The 25,284-nt window shown below is 41.8% G+C and overlaps 1 protein-coding gene across 1 annotated transcript in view; it reads left to right on the forward strand.

Moving 5' to 3' along the window:
• Positions 1 to 25,284, forward strand: part of cdh13 (cadherin 13, H-cadherin (heart)) — a 1,165,005-nt gene that overhangs the window by 882,057 nt on the left and 257,664 nt on the right. The window contains 1 exon segment of the mRNA XM_034177015.1: positions 12,824 to 12,964. Within this exon segment, the coding sequence (XP_034032906.1) occupies positions 12,824 to 12,964 (141 nt within the window).

A 25,284-nucleotide genomic window follows, 5' to 3' on the forward strand; every position in this document is an offset into this window, starting at 1 on the left:
TTGCTATTTTCACAAATCACTCTTTAAAGGGGTCTTTCTATGTAAAAATCACTTCATCTACATTTTACCATCTATGTACAAGTGGCTGTGGTTTGCTATTAAATATCACCGCAGCTCCACAGTTCTGTGACTGTGTGCATATATGGAGAATACCCAGTTGTGAATTAATTTTAGGCTGGAAATGATTTGGATGTCTCTGATATACATAACCTTGTGGTCTGTGGGAGAGAAACAGAGAGAGGGCATGGCTGTTAGTGTCTCCTTTGTATTTAAAGCAGCAGAAAGACAAGTTGATTTACAAGAACTAAAATTGAAATTATTTTGAGAATACATCACCTCATTGTCTTTGGTGCATTTCAGCTCCACACTTTAATATCAGTTTTTAGGATACATGGAGACGTATATTAGGTTTGGGTCATATCACCACCTTTAACGAACAGTCTTTTTGGGTTTCATCGTTTATTCAGTATGTTTTTATATTAATGTCATTAAGTGAAAGAGGCTTTACATTTGGTAATGTTCACCTCCGTTGCGTGTTGGAGTATATTTTATGAGCCATCTGATGGGTTATTACTTCAGCTGAGGTTGTTTTACAGTGTTGTTACATTGGACAACTATTGAAGCTGCCAGTGAAAACATTTTGGTAACCGAGAAAGCTTAATATCCACTTTGCTTTATCACCTATGTACGGCTTACACGTGTCTCACATTAATTCAAGGGCGCAATTTAGAACTAGAAATTGGGAGGGACAAAGTGCGAGGGCCGCAGGGCCGATGCCCATAGGCCGGGGGTCTGGGGGCCGCTTTAGGCCCAGAAGCCAATGGTTTCTAGATAAGCTCAGATGCATTCTGAGCATCCAGAACAGTAATTTTAATTTTTTGAGAAGACCATAAAGTGGACACCATTTGACTTATGCAATTTAAAACTGTGGATATAAGTACTTTATACTGAGAATAGCCAGCATTGATTTTAACATCCTGGTGTAAATAAGGTATCACCACATGTGTAGAACTCAAAAAGAATGATAGGTTGAGTTCTCATTAAAAAAACAACTGCAATGTGGTAAAATGTATTCATAAATATGAAAGAACAGGCTCTTAATAATTATTAACTATCGCATACTGTATATTTTTTCTCAAGATTTGTTTTTGCATAAGTTTGAAAAAACAACAGATCATAAGTTTAGGATAAATTACTTATCAAGAATTTAATTTTCAAAGTGGCACTAATGACAACACTCAAACTGAACATAATTTCAATTGCATAGACTGATTTTGGAGATCAAGTAATAATTGCAGATGGGCTTTCTGAGGTCCCAGATAGCTTTTCTGATTTCCTTTTCTAACTTTCAGAATTTAGTAAATTAGCATATGGTCCAATGATACTTATGTGTAGACAATGGTCCCTAGAAGCAACTATTTTTGGTTTCAAATCTGGGCAAATGCAGTCCCAGAAAATTCTGAATGTGACATACAAGAAACAGGTGTTGTAAACAAGTCAATGCTGTAGTAAAGAAGCTTGAATCTTCGACTGGACTGGGTTGCTTGATGCAAGGACGTTTCGCTTCAAATTGCAGAAGCTTCCTCAGCTAAAATTCTTGCTCTGGTAGTCTGACTTCTGTCTTGACTCTAATTTCTGTCTCAAGGTGTTAAATTAGTTTACCCTAAGGACATGATCCCTAGTTACAAACAGCAATGTAGTGTATTCTATCAGATGTCAGGAAAACTGTAACGAACACTACATAGGTGAGACTAAGCAACCTTTACACAAAAGGCTATACCAGCACCGCAGAGAGGGTGCCAGTGGACCTCAGTCTGCAGTTCATCTCCACCTTAAAAACACTAACCACACGTTTGAGGACAAGGAAGTTAAAATCTTAGCCAGAGAGAAGAAATGGTTTGAGAGTGGGGTCAAGGAGGTATTCTATGTGAAAAAGTTGAAACCCAGCCTTAACCGAGGAGGGGGTCTGAGGCATTTGTCCCCTGTTTACAAAGGGGTAATCAGGTCAAAGCAGTTTCAATCTTTTGTTCATGGTAATGAGTCATTCACATCATCAGGAGAGTCATCAAGGGAGCCATCAGGAGAGGCGTCCGTCCCATCATTAGGAGGGACAGCTGCCCTGTCATTAGGAGGGTGCTAACTAGAGCACAATAGGTGCTAATTAGAGCTATTGTTTGGTCACTAGCCTATAGCAGTCTGCCTCTCAGTAAGAGGGGTCTGGTTAGGTTTAAAACTCCAGCTTTTGTGGCTTCTGTTTATTCTTCTCTACAAGAGTCAAGACAGAAGTCAGACTACCAGAGCAAGAATTTTAGCTGAGGAAGCTTCTGCGATTTGAAGCGAAACATCCTTGTGTCAAGCAACACAGTCCAGTTGAAGATTCAAGCTTCTCTACTATGGAAACCACCTGGACAACTGAGAGCCTACACTGAAACAAGTCAATGCTGCTAAAAATACAAACTTGCAGAAACAAAGATACTATTCTGACATGGTTTTGCACATAAGACTGACATGTTGCCGCCCATCTAAACTCAGCATTTGGGGGGGAACCGCTTTAGTCAGGGAGGTGACCAAGAACCTGATGGTGACTCTGTCAAAGCTCCAGCATTCTTCTGTGGTGACAGGAGAACCTTACAGAAGGATAACCATCTCTGCATCAATCCACCAATCAGGCCTGTATGGTAGAGTGACCAGACGGAAGCCACTCCTTAGTAAAAGGCACATGGCATCCCACCTGGAGTTTGCCAAAAGGCACCTAAAGGACTCTCAGACCATGAGAAACCAAATTTTCTGGTCTGATGAGACAAAGATTGAACTCTTTTGTGGGAATGCCAGGCATCAGGCACCAATCCTACAGTGAAGTGTGGTGGTGGCAGCATCATGCTGTGGGGATGTTTTTCAGCGGCAGAGACTGGGAGACTAGTCAGGATTGAGGGAAAGATGAATGCAGCAATGTACAGAGACATCCTGGATGAAAACCTGATCCAGATCTGATAATGGCTGTTCACCGGCGCTCGCCATCCAACCTGATGGAGCTTGAGAAGTGCTGCAAAGAGGATTGGACAAAACTGAATCATAGTCAAGAAGATTTGAGGCTGTAATTGCTGCCAAAGGTGCATCAACAATGTGTTGATTAAAGGCTGTGAATACTTATGTACGGCTGATTTGTTAGTTTTTTATTTTTAATAAACTTGCGAAAATTTCAAAAGAAGTTTTTACTCTGTCATTATGGAGTGTTGAGTTTAGAATTTTGAGGGGGAAATTAATTTGCTCAATTTTAGAATAAGGCAGTAACATAACAAGATGTGGAAAAAGTAAAGCACTGAATATTTTCTAGATGCACCGTAATTAGACTTTATTGTTCCTTTTTTTTTTTACATGCATCATCTTTGTCAGTTACATGTATGAACAGACCCATTGAGCTTCAAGACCAGGGTTGACCAGTTTATTTTAAGTATTTCAACACTAAGGTTTTACTACCACTAATATACATACATACAAACACCTTCTATGTCAGAATGATGGGTATCATTTTGTGAACATACGAGGTCTATTAGCGTGGAATTCCTCTGCACGTCTGTCTCAATGTGCCGAAAAAGTGCTGATTTCCACGTCTTTTCACAATTCCTGTGCTAGCCAGATGACATCCCGGATAAAACACAGCATCCAGTTTGGAAATGAACGGCACATTCCACTGTTACAGGAGTTTTTGTCATGGAAAGAGGAGCGGAGGCTTCGCGAGTCGCAGCGGTGTCGCATGGCGCAAAGCAACGCCGTGATGAAGCCTCACAGGACATGTTCTGGCATGTTCAGGCACATCCACAATTTCTCGGATAATCACTCAATGGAAAAACCACCGACAGCTGTCTGAACGACATCTCAAAGCCGTCCTGTGAGACCAAAACGGAGGTGGTTTTGTCTCGCTCCAGTAGCGAATCCATCGTGACACGCGAAGCCTCCGCTCGGCTTTCCATGACAAAATCTCTTGTTAAAAGTGAAATCTGCTGGAAAATGGTTGATGTCCAGCTCTTGTGATAACCAGAGAAATTGCACACGATGTTCACGGATCCATACAGCCATCCGTTTAGAAATGAAATGGTCGCTCAGCCTGTCGATGGCGGCTTCGGAGCGCGGTGCACCACCAGTCGCTCTGGGCCATCCTTAAAGCGACAGTAACACTCCGTAATCTCTTTGAAGCCCATAAAATTTTCACCAAAAACCATCTGAATTTCTCGAATGGTGTCCACTTTGATGTCCCTCACAGTTTCTGAAAAAATTTTGATCAAGCAAAGCGGCAGTCTCTGAGCCATTCCTAAACAATGAAAAAAACGATGAGAGGGGTGGACCACTCCTCACTCAAAGCCTGCTCACAGGCGAATGACGCAATCGACAGGTGTGAAAAAACTCACGCATGCGCACGAAGGTTCAAGCTTGGCTGACGTAATCACACGTGATTCAAATCCATATGGTTTTTGAAAAAAATAATAAGGTCGGATCAGTGATGCCGGTAACACGTTACTTAGTAACACGTTATTCTAATCTAACCACTTTTTTTAGTAACGAGTAATCTAATGCATTAATCTTTCCAAATGAGTAATCAGATTAAAGTTACTTCTCCAAGTCACTGTGCGTTACTATTATTTTTGCATTGTGGGTCGACAGCAGCATTAAACTTGGTCCGTGGGCAGGGGGTCGGGGTTCGACTGAACTGCCCACTTGAAATGAGCTGTGAGTGTTGTGAAAGTGTAGTGACACGGATCCACAACAGGGGGCGTAAATGAACGGACAATGAAAGAGTCGAATATAAACACTTTACTGTTGTGAATGAGCACAACACAGAGGAATGTGAAATTTTGCAGACAGTCAATCACAAGAGTGACGTGTGGGCAGGCTCGAGGATAGAAGACGTCTGTCCTGAGATGAACCGGAACCACACGATTTCCTCCGCCACCGAACCCGGAGAATACTGGAGCCGCCAAGTCCCGAGTCCCCAGGTGGCCACCGCCTTCGAAGGTCGGATCTGGTACTGCTGGCAGGGAGCAGAGACAACAAGATATGGGTGTGTGCACACCCAGTAACAACAACGGTGGGAATTCCACCTCTAACACACACTCGTGCAGCTCCTGTCTACCACTTATCTGGTAGTGGTGTGAAGCGAAGCTGTCGCTGTTCACACCAAACGCCGGTCTCTCAGATAAGGATCACCACAGGTAAGCGGCTGCAAAAAAGAGTTCAGACTGACAACACAGTTTACTTTAAGGCTGAGAATAGTACCTGAACGGTTCGACGATATCTCGGCAATGAGGTGGAGATGACGTCCAGGTTTTATGGAGTGAGATGATGAAGCATGGATGGGTGACAGCTGTCAAGAGATAATGAGTGACAGCTGTCACCCCCGGCTGTGTCCGTGGCGGCAGCGCCCTCTTGTGCCTGAAGCCCGCACTTCAGGCAGGGCGCCCTCTGGTGGTGGGCCAGCAGTACCTCCTCTTCTGGCGGCCCACACAACAGTGAGCTTTTCATCCACGGTTTTTTGCAGCAGGACACTATTTTCCACACAAATGCACCTAAACTCTCTTTCTGAGGACCACATGATGTGAAAACACAATAAAACTTTCTTACCTGTAAATCTGGTCATGTTTTCTGCATAAATAAATGTTATCCATTCTTTGTGCTCAAACGCCAAAGCAGGGGCAAATCCAGATGGAATGGGGCATGGGGCAGTGATGTGCCCCCCTCCCCCACAACACCCCTAGATTAAAGGTCCAGTTTTGAAGCCGTTTTTTTTACTACAACTACGAATACTACTTAAAATAATAATAATTTTGACAAGTAAAATGTTTATAGAGAATTTAAATGTTAGAAAAATGTTAGAATTTAATAGTTACATTTATAAACAATGTAGGTTAGAAATTGCAAGTTTTACTGTTACAGTGCTGTCAACAGTTAAATATGAGGTCAAGAAAGATTATGTTACTTTTTATAAAACAAGTATTTATTTTCATTGAAGTCAAGAAAGGGTGACTATAAAGTGAGTTTTGGCAAAACAGGTATCATTGTCATGCTGAGGTGGCAGAGGATTGTTGTCGGCAGCTGGGGAAAGTAACTAAAAAAGTAACTAGTAATCTAACTTAGTTATTTTTACAATTGAGTAATCAGTAAAGTAACTAAGTTACTTTTTCAAGGAGTAATCAGTAATCGGTAATTGGATTACTTTATCAAAGTAACTGTGGCAACACTGGGTCGGATACTTTTCTAATAGACCTCGTAATTTGTTTTTGTCACTTCACATCAACTTACCTGCATTTTTGTCAAAGAATGAAGCCTGAACTTTGTTTTTCTCCCTATGATATGGAAAAGCTGAGCCATGTTCTCTGTAAAATTCAGTGACTGAAAGAAAAATGGGTGAGTCCATCCCCTCCGCTTACACATTTACTCAAACACAACACCTGCTAACATGTTGCAACTTATTAAGCTGAAAGAGGATGTAAAGAGAACAACCTGATTTGATGTTGGTTAGCTTTGATGCACCGGAAAAAAATCCAAAAAGCAACTTTGTTTGCTCATGGAACATCACAGAAATGAGTCTGCCACCTGCTGGACATAGAAAGCTTCCTCTACACATGATGGAAATTTGGAGCATGTATGAGCTCATTTTCAGTTTCTCTTTCCAAAGTATAGATCTTGTGTCCACCAAGGCCATAAACGTGCAGTTTTGTGGAGATTTAAGAAAAAGCCAGCAGTAGGTTTACAGGTTGAATTGTTGGAATACGGGTTGGTGTTAAAGCTACAGTGTGTAGCATTTAGTGTCATCTAGTGGCGAGGTTGCAGATTGCATTATGTCATTGGCTGCTGAACACGGTATCATTTCCCTTCACCTTTTCAGTTATTTGGTGACAGGGATTCATACTCTCTTGCCTCCTCTTGTGATATAGAATATGCATGATCCTCTTTCACAAAATGATAGATCGCAAACTTGTAATCCTGCACTAGCCACCACTAGACCAGGGGAGGGCAATGAGGCTGAGACAGTGCATGTTTTCCTTGCAACCACTCACCTCAGCAGGTGGGTTGCTGATGAGCTTCTCCTCTGAACATAAACACCTGATCGTCAATGAAATCACCTGCTGAGGTGATTGGTAAGCAAGGAAAACATGCAGTGTTTTGGCCCTTCATGGCACATGATTGCCCACCCTGGCACTAGACAATGTGGAGAGCAGCAACCACAGATGCCTTTTTTCTTCTGCCTCACAGCCATGCTGCAAAATGGGCAAGGCCAAACAAAGACGTCCATTTGGGGCTATTGTATCAACATGTATGAGGGAGCCAGCTCCCATAAAGGGTTCATTGTATGCTTTAGAGAACACAGTGAGTCATTGCTGCTTGTAATTATACACTAAAGAACACATGGTTATGAATGCTGTCACCCATTTCTGACAATAAACACCCCTAAATCCTACACACCGTGGCTTTAATATGTTTGACAGATTTGTTGAGCCTTAGTGAATGTGTGCATTCTCATAAGTGCTGCTGTAGTTTTGCGTTGGATGGATGCTTTTGGTTTTGTATTCATAGTTCATGTGCATGTAATCCATGTTGAGAATTTAATGCCGGTGCTTCAGCGAATGGATTAAGCAGCATTGACATTAATCAAACAGCATTAGTGAGCTTTTGTCAGTAATTTCATTTTTAGGTTAATTCCTGCACCTGCATGAGAGGTCGCTTGTGCTGAGAATATTCAGCCTTTGGAGTTGGTTTTACATTTAATGTCATTATAGTGTGTGATGACAAAACCTACACATGTGCACATTCACATACACTGCAATATTATTTCGTGATCGTACACTGAAGAGCGATCAGTTGATGATTTGGTTCAGAGAGCGACAGAGAGCTCTGATCCACTGTAACCTAAGTAGTGCACAAATCCTCCTCACTGGTCCAGCTCACACACTGGTAGGCGTCTGTGTGCATGTGTGTGTTGCTGTTTCTCATCACAGGTAATCAATTTCTTCTGACTGAGGCACTCAATACAGAGACACCTTCAGGCTCTTTTTGAACTTAGAGAAGGATTTTTCACTGAACTGACACATTGAGGTTAGAGGCATCATGAGGGCTGGACACAAATTTCACCACCTCAGATCACTCACTCATCTTCAACCGCTTATCCGGGATCGGGTCACAGGTGCAACAGCTCTGGCAGGGGACCCCAGACTCTCCTTTCCTGGGTCACATTGACCACCTGTAACTGGGGGATCCTGAGGTGTTCCTAGGCCAGTGTGGAGATATAATCTCTCCACCTCGTCCTGGTTCTTCCCTGGGGTCTCCTCCCAGATTAACGTGCCTGGAACACCTCCTTAGGGAGGCACACACGGGAGGCACCCTTACCAGATACCCGAACCACCTCAGCTGGCTCCTTTCAACACAAAGGAGCAGCGGCTCTACTCTGAACTCCCTGCAGATGACCAAGCTTCTCACCCTATCTCTAAGGGAGACACCAGCCACCCTCCTAAGGAAGCCCATTTCAGCTGCTTGTACATCAGGGCAAGCATCAGGGCATCTAGTCATGACCCAACACTCATGACCATAGGTGAGCGAGACCTTCACCTTTTGGCTCGGCTCCCTTTTCGTCACAACAGTATGGTAGAGCGAATGCACAACCCAGTCTCGTGTTTTTTTCACCCCGTCATGAAAATTTGAATCATTTCGTGACTTTTTTTTAACTCACTATTACTAACCCTACTCCTACCCCCAACCCTAACCATACCCACCCGACTCCCCCCCCCCCACTTCACTTTTAATTTCGTGCAGCCGTCACAGAATGAATTAGAATGAATTTGTGCTCCCATTACGAAAATGTGACGCTTTCGTGACAATATCACGAACGAGTAGATTAATGTATATTTCGTGCTGCTGTATCACAACATGCCATGAAATATGGTAGCGAATGCAGTACCGCCCCTGCTGCGCCAATTTTCCAGCCAATCTCACGCTCCATTGTCCCCTCACTTGTGAACAAGACCCCGAGGTACTTGAACTCCTTCACTTGGGGCAAGATCGTATTCCCTACCTGGAGTAGGGAATCCATCGGTTTCCTGCTGAGAACAAAAGCCTCAGATTTAGAGCTGCTGATCCTCATCCCTGCCACTTCACACTCACCTGCAAACTGATCCAGTGAGTACTGGAGGTCACAGGCTGATGAAGCCAACAGGACCACATCATCTGCAAAAAGCAGTGATGAGACCCTGAGCCCACCAAACTGGAAATCCCCCCCCCCCCCCCCGACTACGCCTCAATAGCCTATCCATGAATATACCACCTTAGATAGAAATAATAAAAATGTGCTTTTTTAAGTGGTGACAAGGGAACAGAATCCTGTACATGTCAATGCAGAAATCCCCTGTGAATTTCAAGCAGACCACACCGTACATGTTGTTGTTGTTGGCCTTTCAGCTGCTCCCATTTGTCCAGGGTCACCACAGCAGATCCAGACTGGCATTTGGCAAAGGTTTTATGCCGTATGCCCTTCCTGGTGCAATTCCAGTTTTACCTGGAGAAACACACACATCCCCTGATCTTCTAAAGAGGTCTCTCATCTGAGTACTAACCAGGACCCACACTGCTTAGCTTCGGAGATCTGACAGGATCAGGCTGACACAGAGCAGATCGGCTGCGACTGACTGCAAGTACACTGGTTTAAAAATAAAGATGGATCAGATGCTATCGAGACAACACGGGGTTTAGATCTCAAAGGCAAGCATGATGTTGAACACACAAAAACAAACAACAAAGTGTGTCATGGATTGAGAAGCAGCACTGAATTTTTATCACTTCAGAATTTTCTGCACTTTTTAGGTGTAGAGATCGGGAACTCCAGAAGTACAGCTCCCAATCACTACACCTAAAAACACATTTTCCACTGAGCTGATGACAATGGACAGTATACGAAAACCTGACTGCAACTTTGGGTTTACATTGATGTATTTATTGTAAAGTCTCTTATAAATTAATGGATTTACAGGATGTAATTTTTGGGGGGTTGTTTCCAAAACAGTCACTTCTGGGAGCCTGCACTTGTACCACCATGCCAAGGAACCACCCCGGGTCCTGGATGGCCTCCACTCTGTTCGTCAACCAACCTATCCTCATACACTCAACAAAAATATAAACGCAACACTTTTGGTTTTGCTCCCATTTTGTATGAGATGAACTCAAAAATCTAAAACTTTTTCCACATACACAATATCAACATTTCCCTCAAATATTGTTCACAAACCAGTCTAAATCTGTGATAGTGAGCACTTCTCCTTTGCTGAGATAATCCATCCCACCTCACAGGTGTGCCATACCAAGATGCTGATTAGACACCATGATTAGTGCACAGGTGTGCCTTAGACTGTCCACAATAAAAGGCCACTCTGAAAGGTGCAGTTTTGTTTTATTGGGGGGGGATACCAGTCAGTATCTGGTGTGACCACCATTTGCCTCATGCAGTGCAACACATCTCCTTCGCATAGAGTTGATCAGGTTGTCAATTGTTGCCTGTGGAATGTTGGTCCACTCCTCTTCAATGGCTGTTCGAAGTTGCTGGATATTGGCAGGAACTGCTACACGCTGTCGTATACACCGGTCCAGAGCATCCCAAACATGCTCAATGGGTGACATGTCCGGCGAATATGCCGGCCATGCAAGAACTGGGACATTTTCAGCTTCCAAGAATTGTGTACAGATCCTTGCAACATGGGGCCGTGCATTATCCTGCTGCAACATGAGGTGATGTTCTTGGATGTATGGCACAACAATGGGCCTCAGGATCTCGTCATGGTATCTCTGTGCATTCAAAATGCCATCAATAAAATGCACCTGTGTTCTTCGTCCATAACAGACGCCTGCCCATACCATAACCCCACCGCCACCATGGGCCACTCGAGCCACAACATTGACATCAGAAAAGCGCTCACCCACACAACGCCACACACGCTGTCTGCCATCTGCCCTAGACAGTGTGAACCGGGATTCTTCCGTGAAGAGAACACCTCTCCACCGTGCCAAACGCCAGCGAATGTGAGCATTTGCCCACTCAAGTCGGTTACGACGACGAACTGGAGTCAGGTCGAGACCCCAATGAGGACGACGAGCATGCAGATGAGCTTCCCTGAGACGGTTTCTGACAGTTTGTGCAGAAATTCTTTGGTTATGCAAACCGATTGTTTCAGCAGCTGTCCGAGTGGCTGGTCTCAGACGATCTTGGAGGTGAACATGCTGGATGTGGAGGTCCTGGGCTGGTGTGGTTACACGTGGTCTGCGGTTGTGAGGCTGGTTGGATGTACTGCCAAATTCTCTGAAATGCCTTTGTAGACGGCTTATGGTAGAGGAACATTCAATACACGAGCAACAGCTCTGGTTGACATTCCTGCTGTCAGCATGCCAATTGCACGCTCCCTCAAATCTTGCGACATCTGTGGCATTGTGCTGTGTGATAAAACTGCACCTTTCAGAGTGGCCTTTTATTGTGGGCAGTCTAAGGCACACCTGTGCACTAATCATGGTGTCTAATCAGCATCTTGATATGGCACATCTGTGAGGTGGGATGGATTATCTCAGCAAAGGAGAAGTGCTCACTATCACAGATTTAGACTGGTTTGTGAACAATATTTGAGGGAAATGGTGATATTGTGTATGTGGAAAAAGTTTTAGATCTTTGAGTTCATCTCATACAAAATGGGAGCAAAACCAAAAGTGTTGCATTTATATTTTTGTTGAGTGTATGTTGAAAGTGGCCATCTGTCTACCATATCCAGGTGTAATATGGACGTCCTCTTCACCTTCTCCCGCTGTTGGGGTCCTCAGCTTATCTTGTCTTTGCAGGAGAATGAAAGTCTGAATCTCGGTTCTGTGCTTGAATCCAAAAATCTGTGGACCAAACTCTCCAAGCTGTCAAATATCTCCAATTACCACTGCCTCAACACTGCCTTAACACTTTTATTAAGTGAGATATACTTTATTTCCACCAGATCCTATTCATATCCTACACAAGTACATGACAAAAGATTCAGTAAGCTTCTAAATTGTTTATGGAAAGTTCTGAAACAAGCCAGTCCAAACACAACAATATATACAATACACAGGCTGCGAGTGCAGTTTTCACATGATATACCAACATTATTTATGATTATTACTTCATACATTGATTGAATTTATTTTTCCCCCTCAAATGAATAACATAACAAAACATACCTAAAAAGTTAATTTGGTGTGGTGACATAGTGGCATGCTGCACCAGTGTATGCACTCAGAACTGAACTTCTATTACAAAGGTTACATTTGATGACATATAATTAATCCAAAAGTCAATAGCATATCATGTGGACATTAATTATGGCAATTATGTGCACGAATAAAGAGATAATCTCTTGAAATTCTTTATTTCTTGCAGTCATCCCTGGACTGTACATATACAATTCATGTAGTAGGAAGAGGATTGTTGTTTTATAACTTTTTCATTATTAACAATTAAAACTTTTTACATTGAATCCAAATAAAATTGTGCAGCTTCTCACTTCATTTATTTGAGAAACATCATTTCAGGTGCATGATGCGTGCATCAAATCAAATCAAGCACCTGCAGCCCTGAGGCTGATGTGTGAGCAGTCCCGGTGTAGTTGTGCCTGCAGATGTTCTGCACATTACACTGCTTTAAGCGTGATTCTGTCAAAGCCGCGCTGCGTCCCACTCCTCATTTGTTCTCTTTAACTCTCAATCATTTGGCTGTTTACTTTCTGTTCATTGTTAATGGTTACATGTAACTCTAATCCTGGTCTGTGTTCTCCAGACGCTTCCCACCACAACGTATGAGTTGGAGATTGTGGCCAAGGACATGGCAGGAAGTGAAGTTGGTCTAACAGGAACCGCCACAGCCACTATTACCATCACCGACAAGAATGACCACGCACCTGAGTTCACACATCCACTGGTGAGAAACATCCCTGTTTCTGCTCTGATTCTTCTAAACAACACTTTTTGTATTTGTACTTGTTGCTCACAGTACCACAGATAGTTAGTCCATGAGCCACAAGCCAATGTTGACTTAATCTGAACCACTTAAGCTATAATAATATAAAATAGCCATACAATACAAACAGGTATGGTGGCATCCCAATGTGGCAGCTACAGCCAGGTGTAGGGGTCAATACAGCATTACACAGGGGTCAAAATATAAAAATGCTCCTATCATATTGATAAGTATACCACATTATTTGTCTAATCATAAAGATTCCAAAAAGGTCTAGTTTGGACTAACTATTACTGAATACATATTTTAGAGTTATGGAAAATGGCACGGGAAAGGGAAGTCTGGGGGACCCTGCTGGAGCTGTTGCCCCCACGGCCCGAACCTAGAAAAGAGGTTGAAGATGAGTAAGTGGAAAATGGCAAAAATGGCAGCAAAGGCCAATTTCCGTTTATATAGGAGTCAAAACTGAAAGTTGCTAAAAAAAATTTTTAAAAAGTGATGAAAATAATTATTTGAGCTAATAGGATTAATAAATAGAATACTTTTGACCATGTTGAATGTTTGGTCTCCAAAATAACAGTCAAACATGGTTGATGTCCACTGGATTCTGTGACATATGACATGTGTTACCCCGTAACATGATAACTAAGCATGATACATAGTGTAAACTGTTCCTTTTTTAAAAAGCCGATTAGCCTAATCAATAATTTGCATCACTTTTTAACCAATATTGGAGCCATGTTGGGCAGCATGGTGGTTTAGTGGTTAGCACTGTTGCCTCACAGCAAGAAGGTCACGGGATTAATTCCCACCTGTGGCCTTTCTGTGTGGAGTTTGCATGTTCTCCCAGTGTTTGCGTGGGTTCCCTCCGGGTGCTCCGGTTTCCTCCCACATCTAAAAGACATACAGGTTAGGTGTAAAAGAGATCTCGATCTCAATGGGACTAAAGGGCCTTTCACACCGAACACATTCCGGGCGTTAAACGTATTATGCATGGCTCTAAAACCCATTATTTTAAATGATAAGTGTTGTATATTTGACATGTCGCACCACACCACGTCAAAAACTGAGCTAGCACAACGCTCCACCGAAAGCGCACATTGTCACTTGTCATCAAGCCGCCGCGGTTGAAGTTCCACTTTCAACACTGCACACTGTGATGTAGATTCACATTTTCAATAGAAACGTGGCATCAGGCCAAAACACGGAAGATGACAGAGTGCAGAAATGTGCATACGCTGCAGTAGAGAAGCTTGAATCTTGGACTGGACTGGGTTGCTTGACGCGAGGACGTTTCACATATTTTAATATTAAATGAATGAATCACGAAACATGTCCATGAAGTTAAAGCTCAGTCAACACTTGGACAGGTTGAAGAAGCCCTGCCCCTAATGTGCACAATTTCAAAGCATTTACAATCACTGGAAGAGTCAAATTCATATTTTAGTAATTACTCTGTCCTGATTACAACATTAAAATGAATTAAATAGTCACTGAGGACATAATTAAATGTTGAAATGATGAAATAAAAAAATTCATCATAAGCTTTATGTCACATTGAGAAATCCTAATTAACAGACACATACTGCAGTCATTTAGGGCTGAAACGATTACTCGAATAACTCGAATAATTTGATTACAAAAAATGATCGAGGCAAATTCTGTGCCTCGAAGCTTCGTTTAAATGTTGTAGTACATATGCCAGGCCTGTGTGTGGCGCTGTAATGTCCCCAGAAAAACAACAGAAGAAGACGAGTGCATGCGCTCAGGCCATGTAACAGCTAATAACTTAGCCCTTAAAGCTATCGCTTTCCAATGCGACACAGAGTAAAATAAAGCCTTTTAAGAGAAAGAGGGTCCACACTGATCATCTGAAATAGACTTACTGCGCATTTAAAGCGAAGCAGTGTGTTTGTCTATTATTAAAAAACACACGGTCTGCTCGACGTGGTGAGTGACTATTGACCCGATGGCTGGGTACCCACAGTCGAAGCTGGCTGCTGTTCAGACTTGCACTAAGTGTTTCGCTTTTTCTGGGCAACACACAATGCTTCACAAACACAGTAACTTAAAAAACAACAACAAAAAAACAGCAGTAACTGCGAGGCTTGCAGGTTCAACCTCCTGCTGAAATGCATCTGCTGAATCGCAGAGAAACGGATAAAAAAAAAAATTTAAAAAATGGTTACATTTTACAAGTTGGGGGAAAAAAACAGAACAGAAAGCCTCATCCCATCGCCATTTCAGCAAAATGTCAAGATTCTGGCACAGGGACATGGTTCCATTGCTTAGGAAGAGCCCTGGACTATTGATGTTGTTTAAAAACGCAAAAGTACTTTTTATCCGATTACTCAATTAATCACCAGAATAATCGATAGAATACTCGATTGCAAAAATAATCGATAGCTGCAGCCCTACAGTCATTGTTACATCATCGGCTGTTGTGTTTATAATAAATATTTATATTTATTTACGGTGTCTTTCTAGTTGAAATGCACATATGAATGAATGAATCTTCCAAACGTACGACAAATTGTACACATTACTCTTCATGCCATTTTATTTGTCTAAAAATAAATGTTCAAGGTTCTTATGTTAATCATCTGAAACAACAACAATGACAACAACAGATAACTTATGGTTTTAATTTACAGATGAACAAAGATTTCTAAAGAATCTTTTTTATATACTTAAAACTGAGTGATTCTGCAGCTAAAGGCTAAGCTAACATTAGCCAATAAATCTTGAGCGGTGCACAACATCACATTTTCATATTCCTTTCACCTCAGACAAATTTTCAGAAGCTCGGTTACTCAAACTAGGTGTGTGTAAATATATCCAAAAGTTAAGAATTTTAGATTGAGTGTATCTGCTGGATCACACTGAATGGTGTGTCTCGCTCTGCCTGGGTCTGTTGCCTTAATGCCAGGCACTTCAGTTCCGGTTGGCTGCCCCCTCCAGCTCGGCCTCACTCCTAACAGTCACTGAAAAAAGCTTCTTCCAGTAGGGTGATGTTCATCACTCTTTCTTCTGCTTTTTCTCATAATATTGAGGTTGTCCATGTTGTTCACTGAGGCCTCGAACAGCCAGATAATGATGTAGAAATAACAGCCCCCACTGCACGTCATTGGATGCATTGAACGCGTCCAACGCGTTCAACACAAGCGAAGGTGTCAAAATGATCGACTGACACGTTCAGTGTTAAAGGCCCTTAACCTGGTAAATAAAGGTTTAAAAAAACACATTTTTGCTGTTTTTATCCCATAACTTCACAGCATTCACTCACTGTTACTCCACACTATACCCTGTTGGAATCTCTATGATCAGACAAATAATGTGGGATACTTTTCCATATGACTAAAGCATTTTTAAATGGCCACCCCTGTGTAATCCTTCATTGACTCCTGCACCCAGCTTTTGTTGTCCCCCTCTGATGTGCACCATAAAATTTTGCATAGAATATGGTAAACTGGGTCTGAATTGTCGCTTTTAGTGGTTCCAAAATCTTGCTTGGCCCATAGAAGTGAATAGTTTGTTACTGCTCTGGAAAAATCGTTAATTTTAAAAAGGTACTGCAGGTGGGACGATACTTTTGAGTGCAAAACTTTAGTCAAGATTCCCCTGTGATTGAGGATGTTTTTTATTATTATATTTTTTATTGAGCCATCACCATGCCTGAATACCTTAAAGGATTGGTGAAGCCATGTGCTCAACAATTTAGAGACTAGGGATGGGTATTGAAAACCGGTTCTTTTCAAGAATTGAAGAAACGATTCGATCCACTGACATCCATAGCCTTTTGCTTAATGATCCCCTTATCGGTCCTTCAGAGCGGCCGCTGTTTTTGAGCGTGTTTATCAGGAAAATAATTATTTATCTACGTTGATTGCAGATTGCAGACTTCTGCAGTGCAGCTCTGCTTGAAGCCTAAACCAACAAAGCAGTGCTCCAACCCGCTGCTTTGTTGGTTCTTTGATTCGCTGGAATCAAAGAACTTTGATTCGCTGGAATCAAATCATTACGTGGAAAGTCTGCTTCTTAACCCCTCTCAAACCATTCGAATATGTCAATCGTGAGTCACTTTTGTGTGCATTAAAGTCACTAACTGGGACTCTTGCCTTGTTGCAGGTAAGAAACGAGAATCATCCTCCATTCCGTTCGCACAACTCCAAATGCTGCGCCACTGTCTGCCAAGTTAGAGTCTGGTCGAATTAATAACTTCAAAGAAAATTGCTGTTTTAAATCAAATGACACCTCTTTCCAAACATTCAGTGCAGAGGCTGTGGAGTGACATTTATGCCATTAATGTCTGAAAGGAAATGCTTTTGACAAAAGCTACAGATTTTATTTCTATTTATGTCCAGAGATCAAGGACCCACCATGTAGAGTTTGTTTATTTATTTACTTTAAGACTCAATAAAATGTTGTTGACATAGAAAACCTGTAAAGCCTACTTTTAGTAAACAGAAAATTCACAGGAGGTATTGATAATGGAATCAATAAGGAATCGAATCAATAAGTGGAATCGATAATGACATCAATATCGATAAAATCTTATCAATACCCATCCCTAGTAGAGAGATTTTTATACACCCACCCACCAACAAAATTGACCCCATAATCACCCACTTTCTCAGTGAATCTTTTAAAGTAGACCTGCTTTGAAATAAATGTGGTCAGATCTCAGAAAGAAATAGCTGATATGTATTTATAAGGCCCTTATGAATGCAGTAAAGTAAATCTGCAAGCCCAAATTTGAAATGCAGCGGAGAAATCTTCGTTTAAAAATGACAAATTTGCAGCTAAAATTTGGCCCTCCGTGAAAACTGTTTGTACATCCAAGAAATTGCCGTGACATAAGGGAGAAGAGAGAGCACTACTGCCTTCAGTCCGATCCTGCGCGTTGAGTGAATGCAATACTAGCTATTTCTCAATTGAAATTGATTTTATCTGTTAGTAATGTTACTGTTATACACATTCTGGTTTCAACATCCAAAAGTAAGCTGCAATGCATGCGAGATACAGCTCTGCATGTTCAGATCAGCGGCGACATCGACAGCGGCGACAGCGGCGACATCGACAGCGGGCGACGTTCTTCCCCGACCCTTACTGCGCCAGCCTGCTCGTTAGCGCAGCATGTGAGCGGGCCGTCGCGTTAACCCTGACCCTGTGAGAAAATACTGGCTTGCACGGAGTGCCTCTGTCCGTTCACTCGTACTGCAGCTGCATTGATCATGCAGATCCTACTTTCACTGCAAAAAGTACCAAAAATATCATTTTTATACAGTCCAGATACATTCAGTCTTAGAGCAAGATGATATAAAACTCACCAGTAATTGTATTTTACAGGGAAATATGATCAAATATAGATCTAGTCTAAAGGCAAAACAATCATAAACAACCTCGAAACGGCGGTAGGCTAAAGACAGTAGATTTTCAATGCGACACCACTCAATCAAATGGGTATATGAAAAAGTCCCCAAAAATAATTTTCAGGCAAAAATAAAAGAAATGTATAATCACCAAACATACCACAAGACAATATGAAGTTTTAAAAAAGTTGATCCTTCCGTGTAAGACAATAAAAAGGTACTTTTGTAAGAGATGCAAACTGACGTAAATCCACAAATTACAGTTGGCGCGCGCAATGCATGCTGGGATAGTGTCCTCTGTCTTACGTCTTGGCAACGTCCCAGATGTGATGACAGTTTTGCGGAGGGCCAAATTTTAGCTGTAAATTTGTCATTTTTAAACAAAGATTTCTCCGTTCAATGACAGATCTGGGCTTGCAGATTTACTTTACTACATTCAGAAGGATTTATGTGTAAATATAAGTCATTTTTTGGTCCAAAGATCTGACTGCATTTATTTCAATGCAGGTCTACTTTAAGCACAGCTCCTCCTAAATCCTTTGGTACACTTCAATGACCTTCAATCAATGGTAGTAGCACTGTGTGAAGATGTTTATAAAGGAAAAAAATTCTGGACTGATATCTTCAAGTGGGGATAACTGGAATTTTATGTTTTGTTGCTGCATCACATGATTTTGACGTCTGAATTGCAACTCATTAGCTGCTTTGTGGATTTCAGTGAAATGTTACATAGCAGTAGCACACAACGTGAGGATGTGCATGAAGGGATATATTTCTGGTCTGAAATCTTCAAGAAGCGATAACTGAACCTTTATTGCTGCTGTTTTTTTAAAAATGCATCATACTTGTCAATTGCATGTACAGAGTTGAACCAATTTGTCAGTTATTTCAGGGCAAAAGATTTACTGCCACTGATGTATGATATATGCATGCCAGGGAGGTGATGAACTAGAGGTTAGAGAGGTGGGTTTGTGACAAAAGGCTCCTCAGTTTGATTCCCTGTCAGACTGTTAAATCACAAAAGCCTCTTAGGCGAGGTCCTTAATCCCCAAGTGTGCAGTTGAGCAACTTGCACGGTAACACACTGACATCGGTGTGGGAATGAGTGAAAGTGAGGCATCACTGGAAAGTGGTTTGAGCCCCTGCTTCAGATGGAAAAGCACTATGGGCATGCAGCCCAGTCTGTCATTAGTTTGGCACAGTTTGGCTGTCATTTTGTGAGCCTCCTCACAAATTTCTAGTTTATCATTTAGTGAAACAAGTGTGCCATTCTGGTTGAATGCATTTTATAATTACTCTGTTATTGCTCACTATGTGAAAGTTGCACCTGAGCAGTTTAAGTACAAGCAGATTTAGATGTCATGATTGGGTTTGTGGGGAGTGTGTCTGTTTTATTATTATGTATCTCTGTTCTTATTTTTTGCTTGGGTTTTCTGTTGAGGGCCTTTTCTTGTCTGGTGTATGTTTCTTGGTGTTGGGAGTTCCCATACTGTCCTCCTCCTTCTTGGCCATGCCCCGTTCCAGATCCTTCCTCATACACCTGTCTTTCCTCCTTTTCACTCCCTCAGTTTAAGTCACACCCTGTTCCTTTTCTTGGTGAGATTGTTGTTCCTTGTGCCTCTTTTGAGCGTTTCTTCAGAGTATTTTTGCGTTGTTTAGCCTACCTGTGTCTTTGACCTGCCTGCCCGTTTTTGAACCCTGCTTCTGCCTCATGCTTCAGTTATTGTTTTTTTTTTTAGCTCAGTCTACCTTTTTTGTATATCAAACCCAGACTGAACTACCATTAAACTCTGTTACTCTGACATCTGAATCCTGCACTTGTGTCCAGCCACTTTGTGCCAGTGAGCCACACATTATATGGACGGTTTGGATCGACACGTTGGCTGCCAGTGCTGTCACATACAATTACTGCTCCATCAGGCAGGAGAATGAGCGTCAGTTGTGCAGTCAGATACAGCCAGATACAGCCAGCTCTGTGCTAATTAATCACACAAAACTTAACTGCTGTAATAAGCCAGCGGCTCCTATTTGTGCTGGCCCATATCACCACATGGGGTCCTGATGCAGCTATGTTATGAACATTGTACCCACAGTCATCAGGTTTGACATGTGACAAACAACTTCATGATCGTAAGCTTCATCAGTTTCGTTGGTCTGTTACAGATGTCAGCATATGTAAAGGGGAGCTTCATGAATCTTGATTTCAGTACAGCTGGGATTATGTTTGCTGTAGACAAACAAAATGTCAGTATAATCACACTGCTGTGGATTTCTTGAATAATTACATATATCTAACATTCATTTGCCTCTCTGACTTCCCACGCATCCCTCTCTCTAACCATCTTGATACCCTCAAAGCAAAACAAACGTTTTGGGGGTACTTGGGAATTGCCCTGTGCTTCCATCCTTCCAGACTTATTTTACGCACAACTCCTCCTAAGCGTTTGGTGGATATTACCAAAACTTTACACACTTGCAGCGCACCACGTAAAGATGCTCTTGAAGGAAAATAATTGTGGTCTGACATCTTCATTGAGAAGTACTTGGGCTTTTATTAAATAAATGCATCACACCATGTGGTACACAGATATCATAACGGCAGTATTTAAACTACTTTTTGAAATACAGTGAAACTTATATTAATCATAGCACATATATACGATGTCCGAAGGAAAGCAATTGTGGTTATCTTCAAGAAATAATTGGACTTTTGGGTTTAATTAATGCATCATATTATGTGATACTGACATAGTACGCGTAACTCCTCCTAAACCACTTCATGAATTTCAAAGAGAGTTCAGTCTGTGATAGCTAAGGATATAAAAAAGCATTAGAAATTGGTTAAAAATCAATATAAATGTGTGACTGTTCAAATGGGTTGAGATGAAATATAAACCGCAGTATTCTGGCTCACACACACCAGAAATTGAGGTAAAGTTGAGGTGAAATCACCAGACACTAACAGATTAGATATAGGTGTATAATTACTAAAAATCACTGGGTTGATATAAATAATAAATAAAAGGGAACCCAATACAGAACCTTGCGGTTAAATAACCCTAGTTAAATAAAAAATAAATGCCACTCACAGGATTCGTACCTGCAATTTAGAAAAGCTCTGATTAATAGCACTACAATCGCTGTCTTACAACAGGAGTGGAAAATACCTAAAATCAACAAGGAGATAAACATATTTTTTTAATAAAGAAAAATTAGATGATGTATAGAAAAGGACATTTTCGTCATCTTTAATTATGGTGAAATAAGTGCCGTAATAACTGACAAAACATTTGTTACGGCATATTTTTGGTGATATGTGACTGAAAGTGGCATATTTGTCACACAGTTGGCTTGTCATATAGTCCTGCGGCGTGCCACTCACAGGACATGCCTGTTGTGCCAGCTCCGTGCTGGCACAACATACATATCCTGTCAGACAGTTGTCCTGTCAGACAAATGTGACATTCAGTTCGCCTGCTACATGTCCATGTGATCTGATGATCCATTTCACCTGGGACAGCCTGTCCATTTGCGTGTGCACTCCAGCCTTTTGCAAAAGCCATACATATTTTATGTATTTCCACGTGATGACAGCAAGCACAAACACGTGCGTCATGGTGGACAGTTGTTAGGTCATGTCTTTCAAAACACAGTACATGTTCTACAGCTGTGACATCCAAGACCGGAGATCTCAACAGCTGCTGCTGTTGGCAGCAAGCCACGCCCCCTGTCTGTTCAGCACACACACCAAAGTGTCACTCTCAGTTTCTATGCTGTGTGATTTTTTTATTTATTTATTTTTTTTAGTTATTTTGGCATGTAATTGTATATGTAGTTATTGTAGTAATTATTTCTATACCTGTCCTGCTTCACACAACAACACAGAAAACACAACAAAGAATTAACAGACTAAAACATGATAAAAAGCAACCTATAAAATACAAAAATTAAAAAAATATAATATACATAATACCATAGTAACATACATAAAATACTAATGATAAAACAGGGGAAAAGGGTGCATCTTGAGTTTAGATCTAAAAGTCTCGACAGTGTTTGACTGCCTTATGTGGACCTGGAGATTGTTCCACAGGGCAGGGGCACGATACAAAAAGGCTCTGTGACCACCAGACTTTTTACTCCCCCTGGGAACCCAAAAAAGTCCTGTACCCTCGGAACGCAGGACCCGAGCCGGTACGTAAGGCTTAACCACGTCCACCAGGTAGGGAGGTGCCAAAATTGTAAACAAAGTCACAAATCTGTTACGTGATGCAAACCAGTTGTCATGGAAAATCTCAGACTGGAAATCAGCCAATTGGAGCGTGTGTACTATTGTAGCCATATAATAATGTCTGACATTGACTTTGTAAGCACAACTCCTCTTAAGCCACTTCATGGATTTCAGTGAACGCTGACACAGTGACAGTACACCATTTTCAGATGTGCATTATGTGCACCATGTACAGATGTTTATTTAATGCATCATATTTGTCACTTAGATGTACAGAGGTATTTCTTTAAAAAGATTTTCTGCCACTGATATATATATATATATATATATATATATATATATATATATAACAAATGCAAGTAACTAATATGGCAGACCAGGACTTTGGTAGTTTCATTCTATCTTCTTCATTTCGTTTCTGCTACCACCTTGGTTCACCATCTTTTATCGCTTCCTTCAGGTCTACAGTGTCCAAGATTCTGATGATGGAAAGGATGTCGGTAGTAAGAAAAGGCTTGGTCTGCCTTGACTATTTAAATTATTTATACTCTGAGAGCCAGAGAGCTGCTGGAGACAAAACTCAGCACAGATGCTCTCTGGCAAACACACACACTGTGCACGTCTCGATGGCGGTCATCTGAAAGGCCATCTGTGATTCATGGGCAGGTTGTGAGTGATCAGGGAGAGTGGAGCGTTGGAGGATATATACGGAGAGCTTATTGACTTCCAACACTTGTTTTTTAAAAGCTCCATTTCTCTGTGCCGTTAAACGGATCTCCTCGCCATGAGAAATGAGAACATTAACTGGGACACGGACATGCTGCACATGGCGTGGCCCTGCCTAGACCTCTGAGCTGTAACATTTCACATCGGAGCTGCATTCCTTACAAGCTCTACCCCCTGACACCCCAATGCATCATGGGAGGGCTGCAAGGGGAGGCTTGGTCGGGGTAAAACGTGATGTGTTTCAAAGCCTGACAACAGCTGTCGGTGTTTCGATTAAGAACCACACAACTCAATGTTGCACTCGCACCTGCAGGCGTACTGAGGCTGCAGAGGACCTCATTTGTTTTCTCACCTCCGGAGGTGAGGGCGAGGTATGAAGAGGGACGAAAGCAGCTATCATTGCAGCTGTTTGATAAATTCATCACGGGTTGGCGCAAACAGGCAAGAGGTTCGACTTATTGTGCTTTTTTTTGGTACGTGGACAATTTTATTTCATAGCGTGAGTGGCAGGCACAGCTTCAGTGACTTAATTTGTTTTTTCTGATGCCTGAAGGCAGTGTTGATTAAACAAATATCACTGAAACACAGTGCATCTACACCCTTTTCTGTTCACAGATTTTCTTATCTCGCCTGTGCAGACATGACACGTAATTACAATGATGTGTGATTACATGACACAGTATGTACTTTGCACATGCGTGCACACATGTACAAACATGTCACAGGTTTTTCCAGAGCTTCAACCTTCTAGGAGATTTTTTTTTTTCATGAATGTATGGAATCTTTGTAAGGAATGTATCAAAGTCATAATTAGTTATCAAGAGATGGGATGTTAGCACTAGAAGTGTAAACTATAAATGGACTGCATTAAAGCGTTTGAACTTGGAGAGACATTCAGTTATCTCTGCAGTGATATTCATGTCTCTGGGTCCTCAGCCTTTGAGACTGAGAGGCGATATTGGCGATGCCAATATCTTTGCAGGCAAACAAAGGACAAAGTCTTTATGGTCCTGGTGCTGCCTGTCTTCCTGTATGATTGTAAGATCTAGATACTAACTAGTGAACTAAGTGTCTTCAAAGGATCCTTGGGTACCATAGAATGGCTTTATATCAAACCAGTGGTTAGTGAGAGAGACTAAAATGAAGAGTATCACTTGTATTGTGAGGGAACATCAGCAACTATATTTTGGCTATGTGGCCCATTTCACCCAGTTGTCTGCCTGGGTGGTTGCCATCCAGGACATGGGGTGGTTCTGTGGTGTTGTAGATGTGAGAAGTGCAGCATCAGTGCATGCTGTCAGTCTTGACTTGAAAGCAGTTTACAGTGAGCCTCACATTTACCCTTTCACACACAACAGCGTCATGTTAGGGCTCAACTGCAAAGTTGAGGATTTTCAAAACGATAACAGGCCCTTTGTCATTTTCCACTCTGATGGCGATGCGGCTTAAGGATCATCTGGTCACAAGCCCATCACTTTAACCAGTTGACCATCACCCCGCCCCATGAACTATGTGAGCAATGCTGTCACATAAGTGAAGTTGCTGCTTCATACCCACTTTTAGTGTCAGCGTAAGGCTTATACAGTAATAATCCATCCCAGCCATCTTGGGTAAGCAGTCTGGGAACATGTACTGTCTCTGCATAGGCCACACCCTGGATCCATCTCGGGTCTTGAATCTCAACCATCCAGGCAGACAGCTTATCCACAAGCACATAGTCTAAATCATATGTTTCTGGATATTTGCGACCAATAGGCCTTGATTAACCATGTCTGGCTCAATGGTCTTGCTGCTGCTTGTAGTCTTTGTTCAGGGTTGACACTGCGGATTCAGTATCAATCCAAATTGGAAGATTTGACACAAGTTTTACACTGGATACCCTTCCTGATGAAAATCCATTTTTACCCGGAGAAACAAACACAGCCCCTGGTCTTCCTGAGAGGTCACCAATC

This window comes from Thalassophryne amazonica, chromosome 8 (genome assembly GCF_902500255.1).
Source record: "Thalassophryne amazonica chromosome 8, fThaAma1.1, whole genome shotgun sequence".
In the NCBI taxonomy this organism is placed as follows: domain Eukaryota; kingdom Metazoa; phylum Chordata; class Actinopteri; order Batrachoidiformes; family Batrachoididae; genus Thalassophryne; species Thalassophryne amazonica.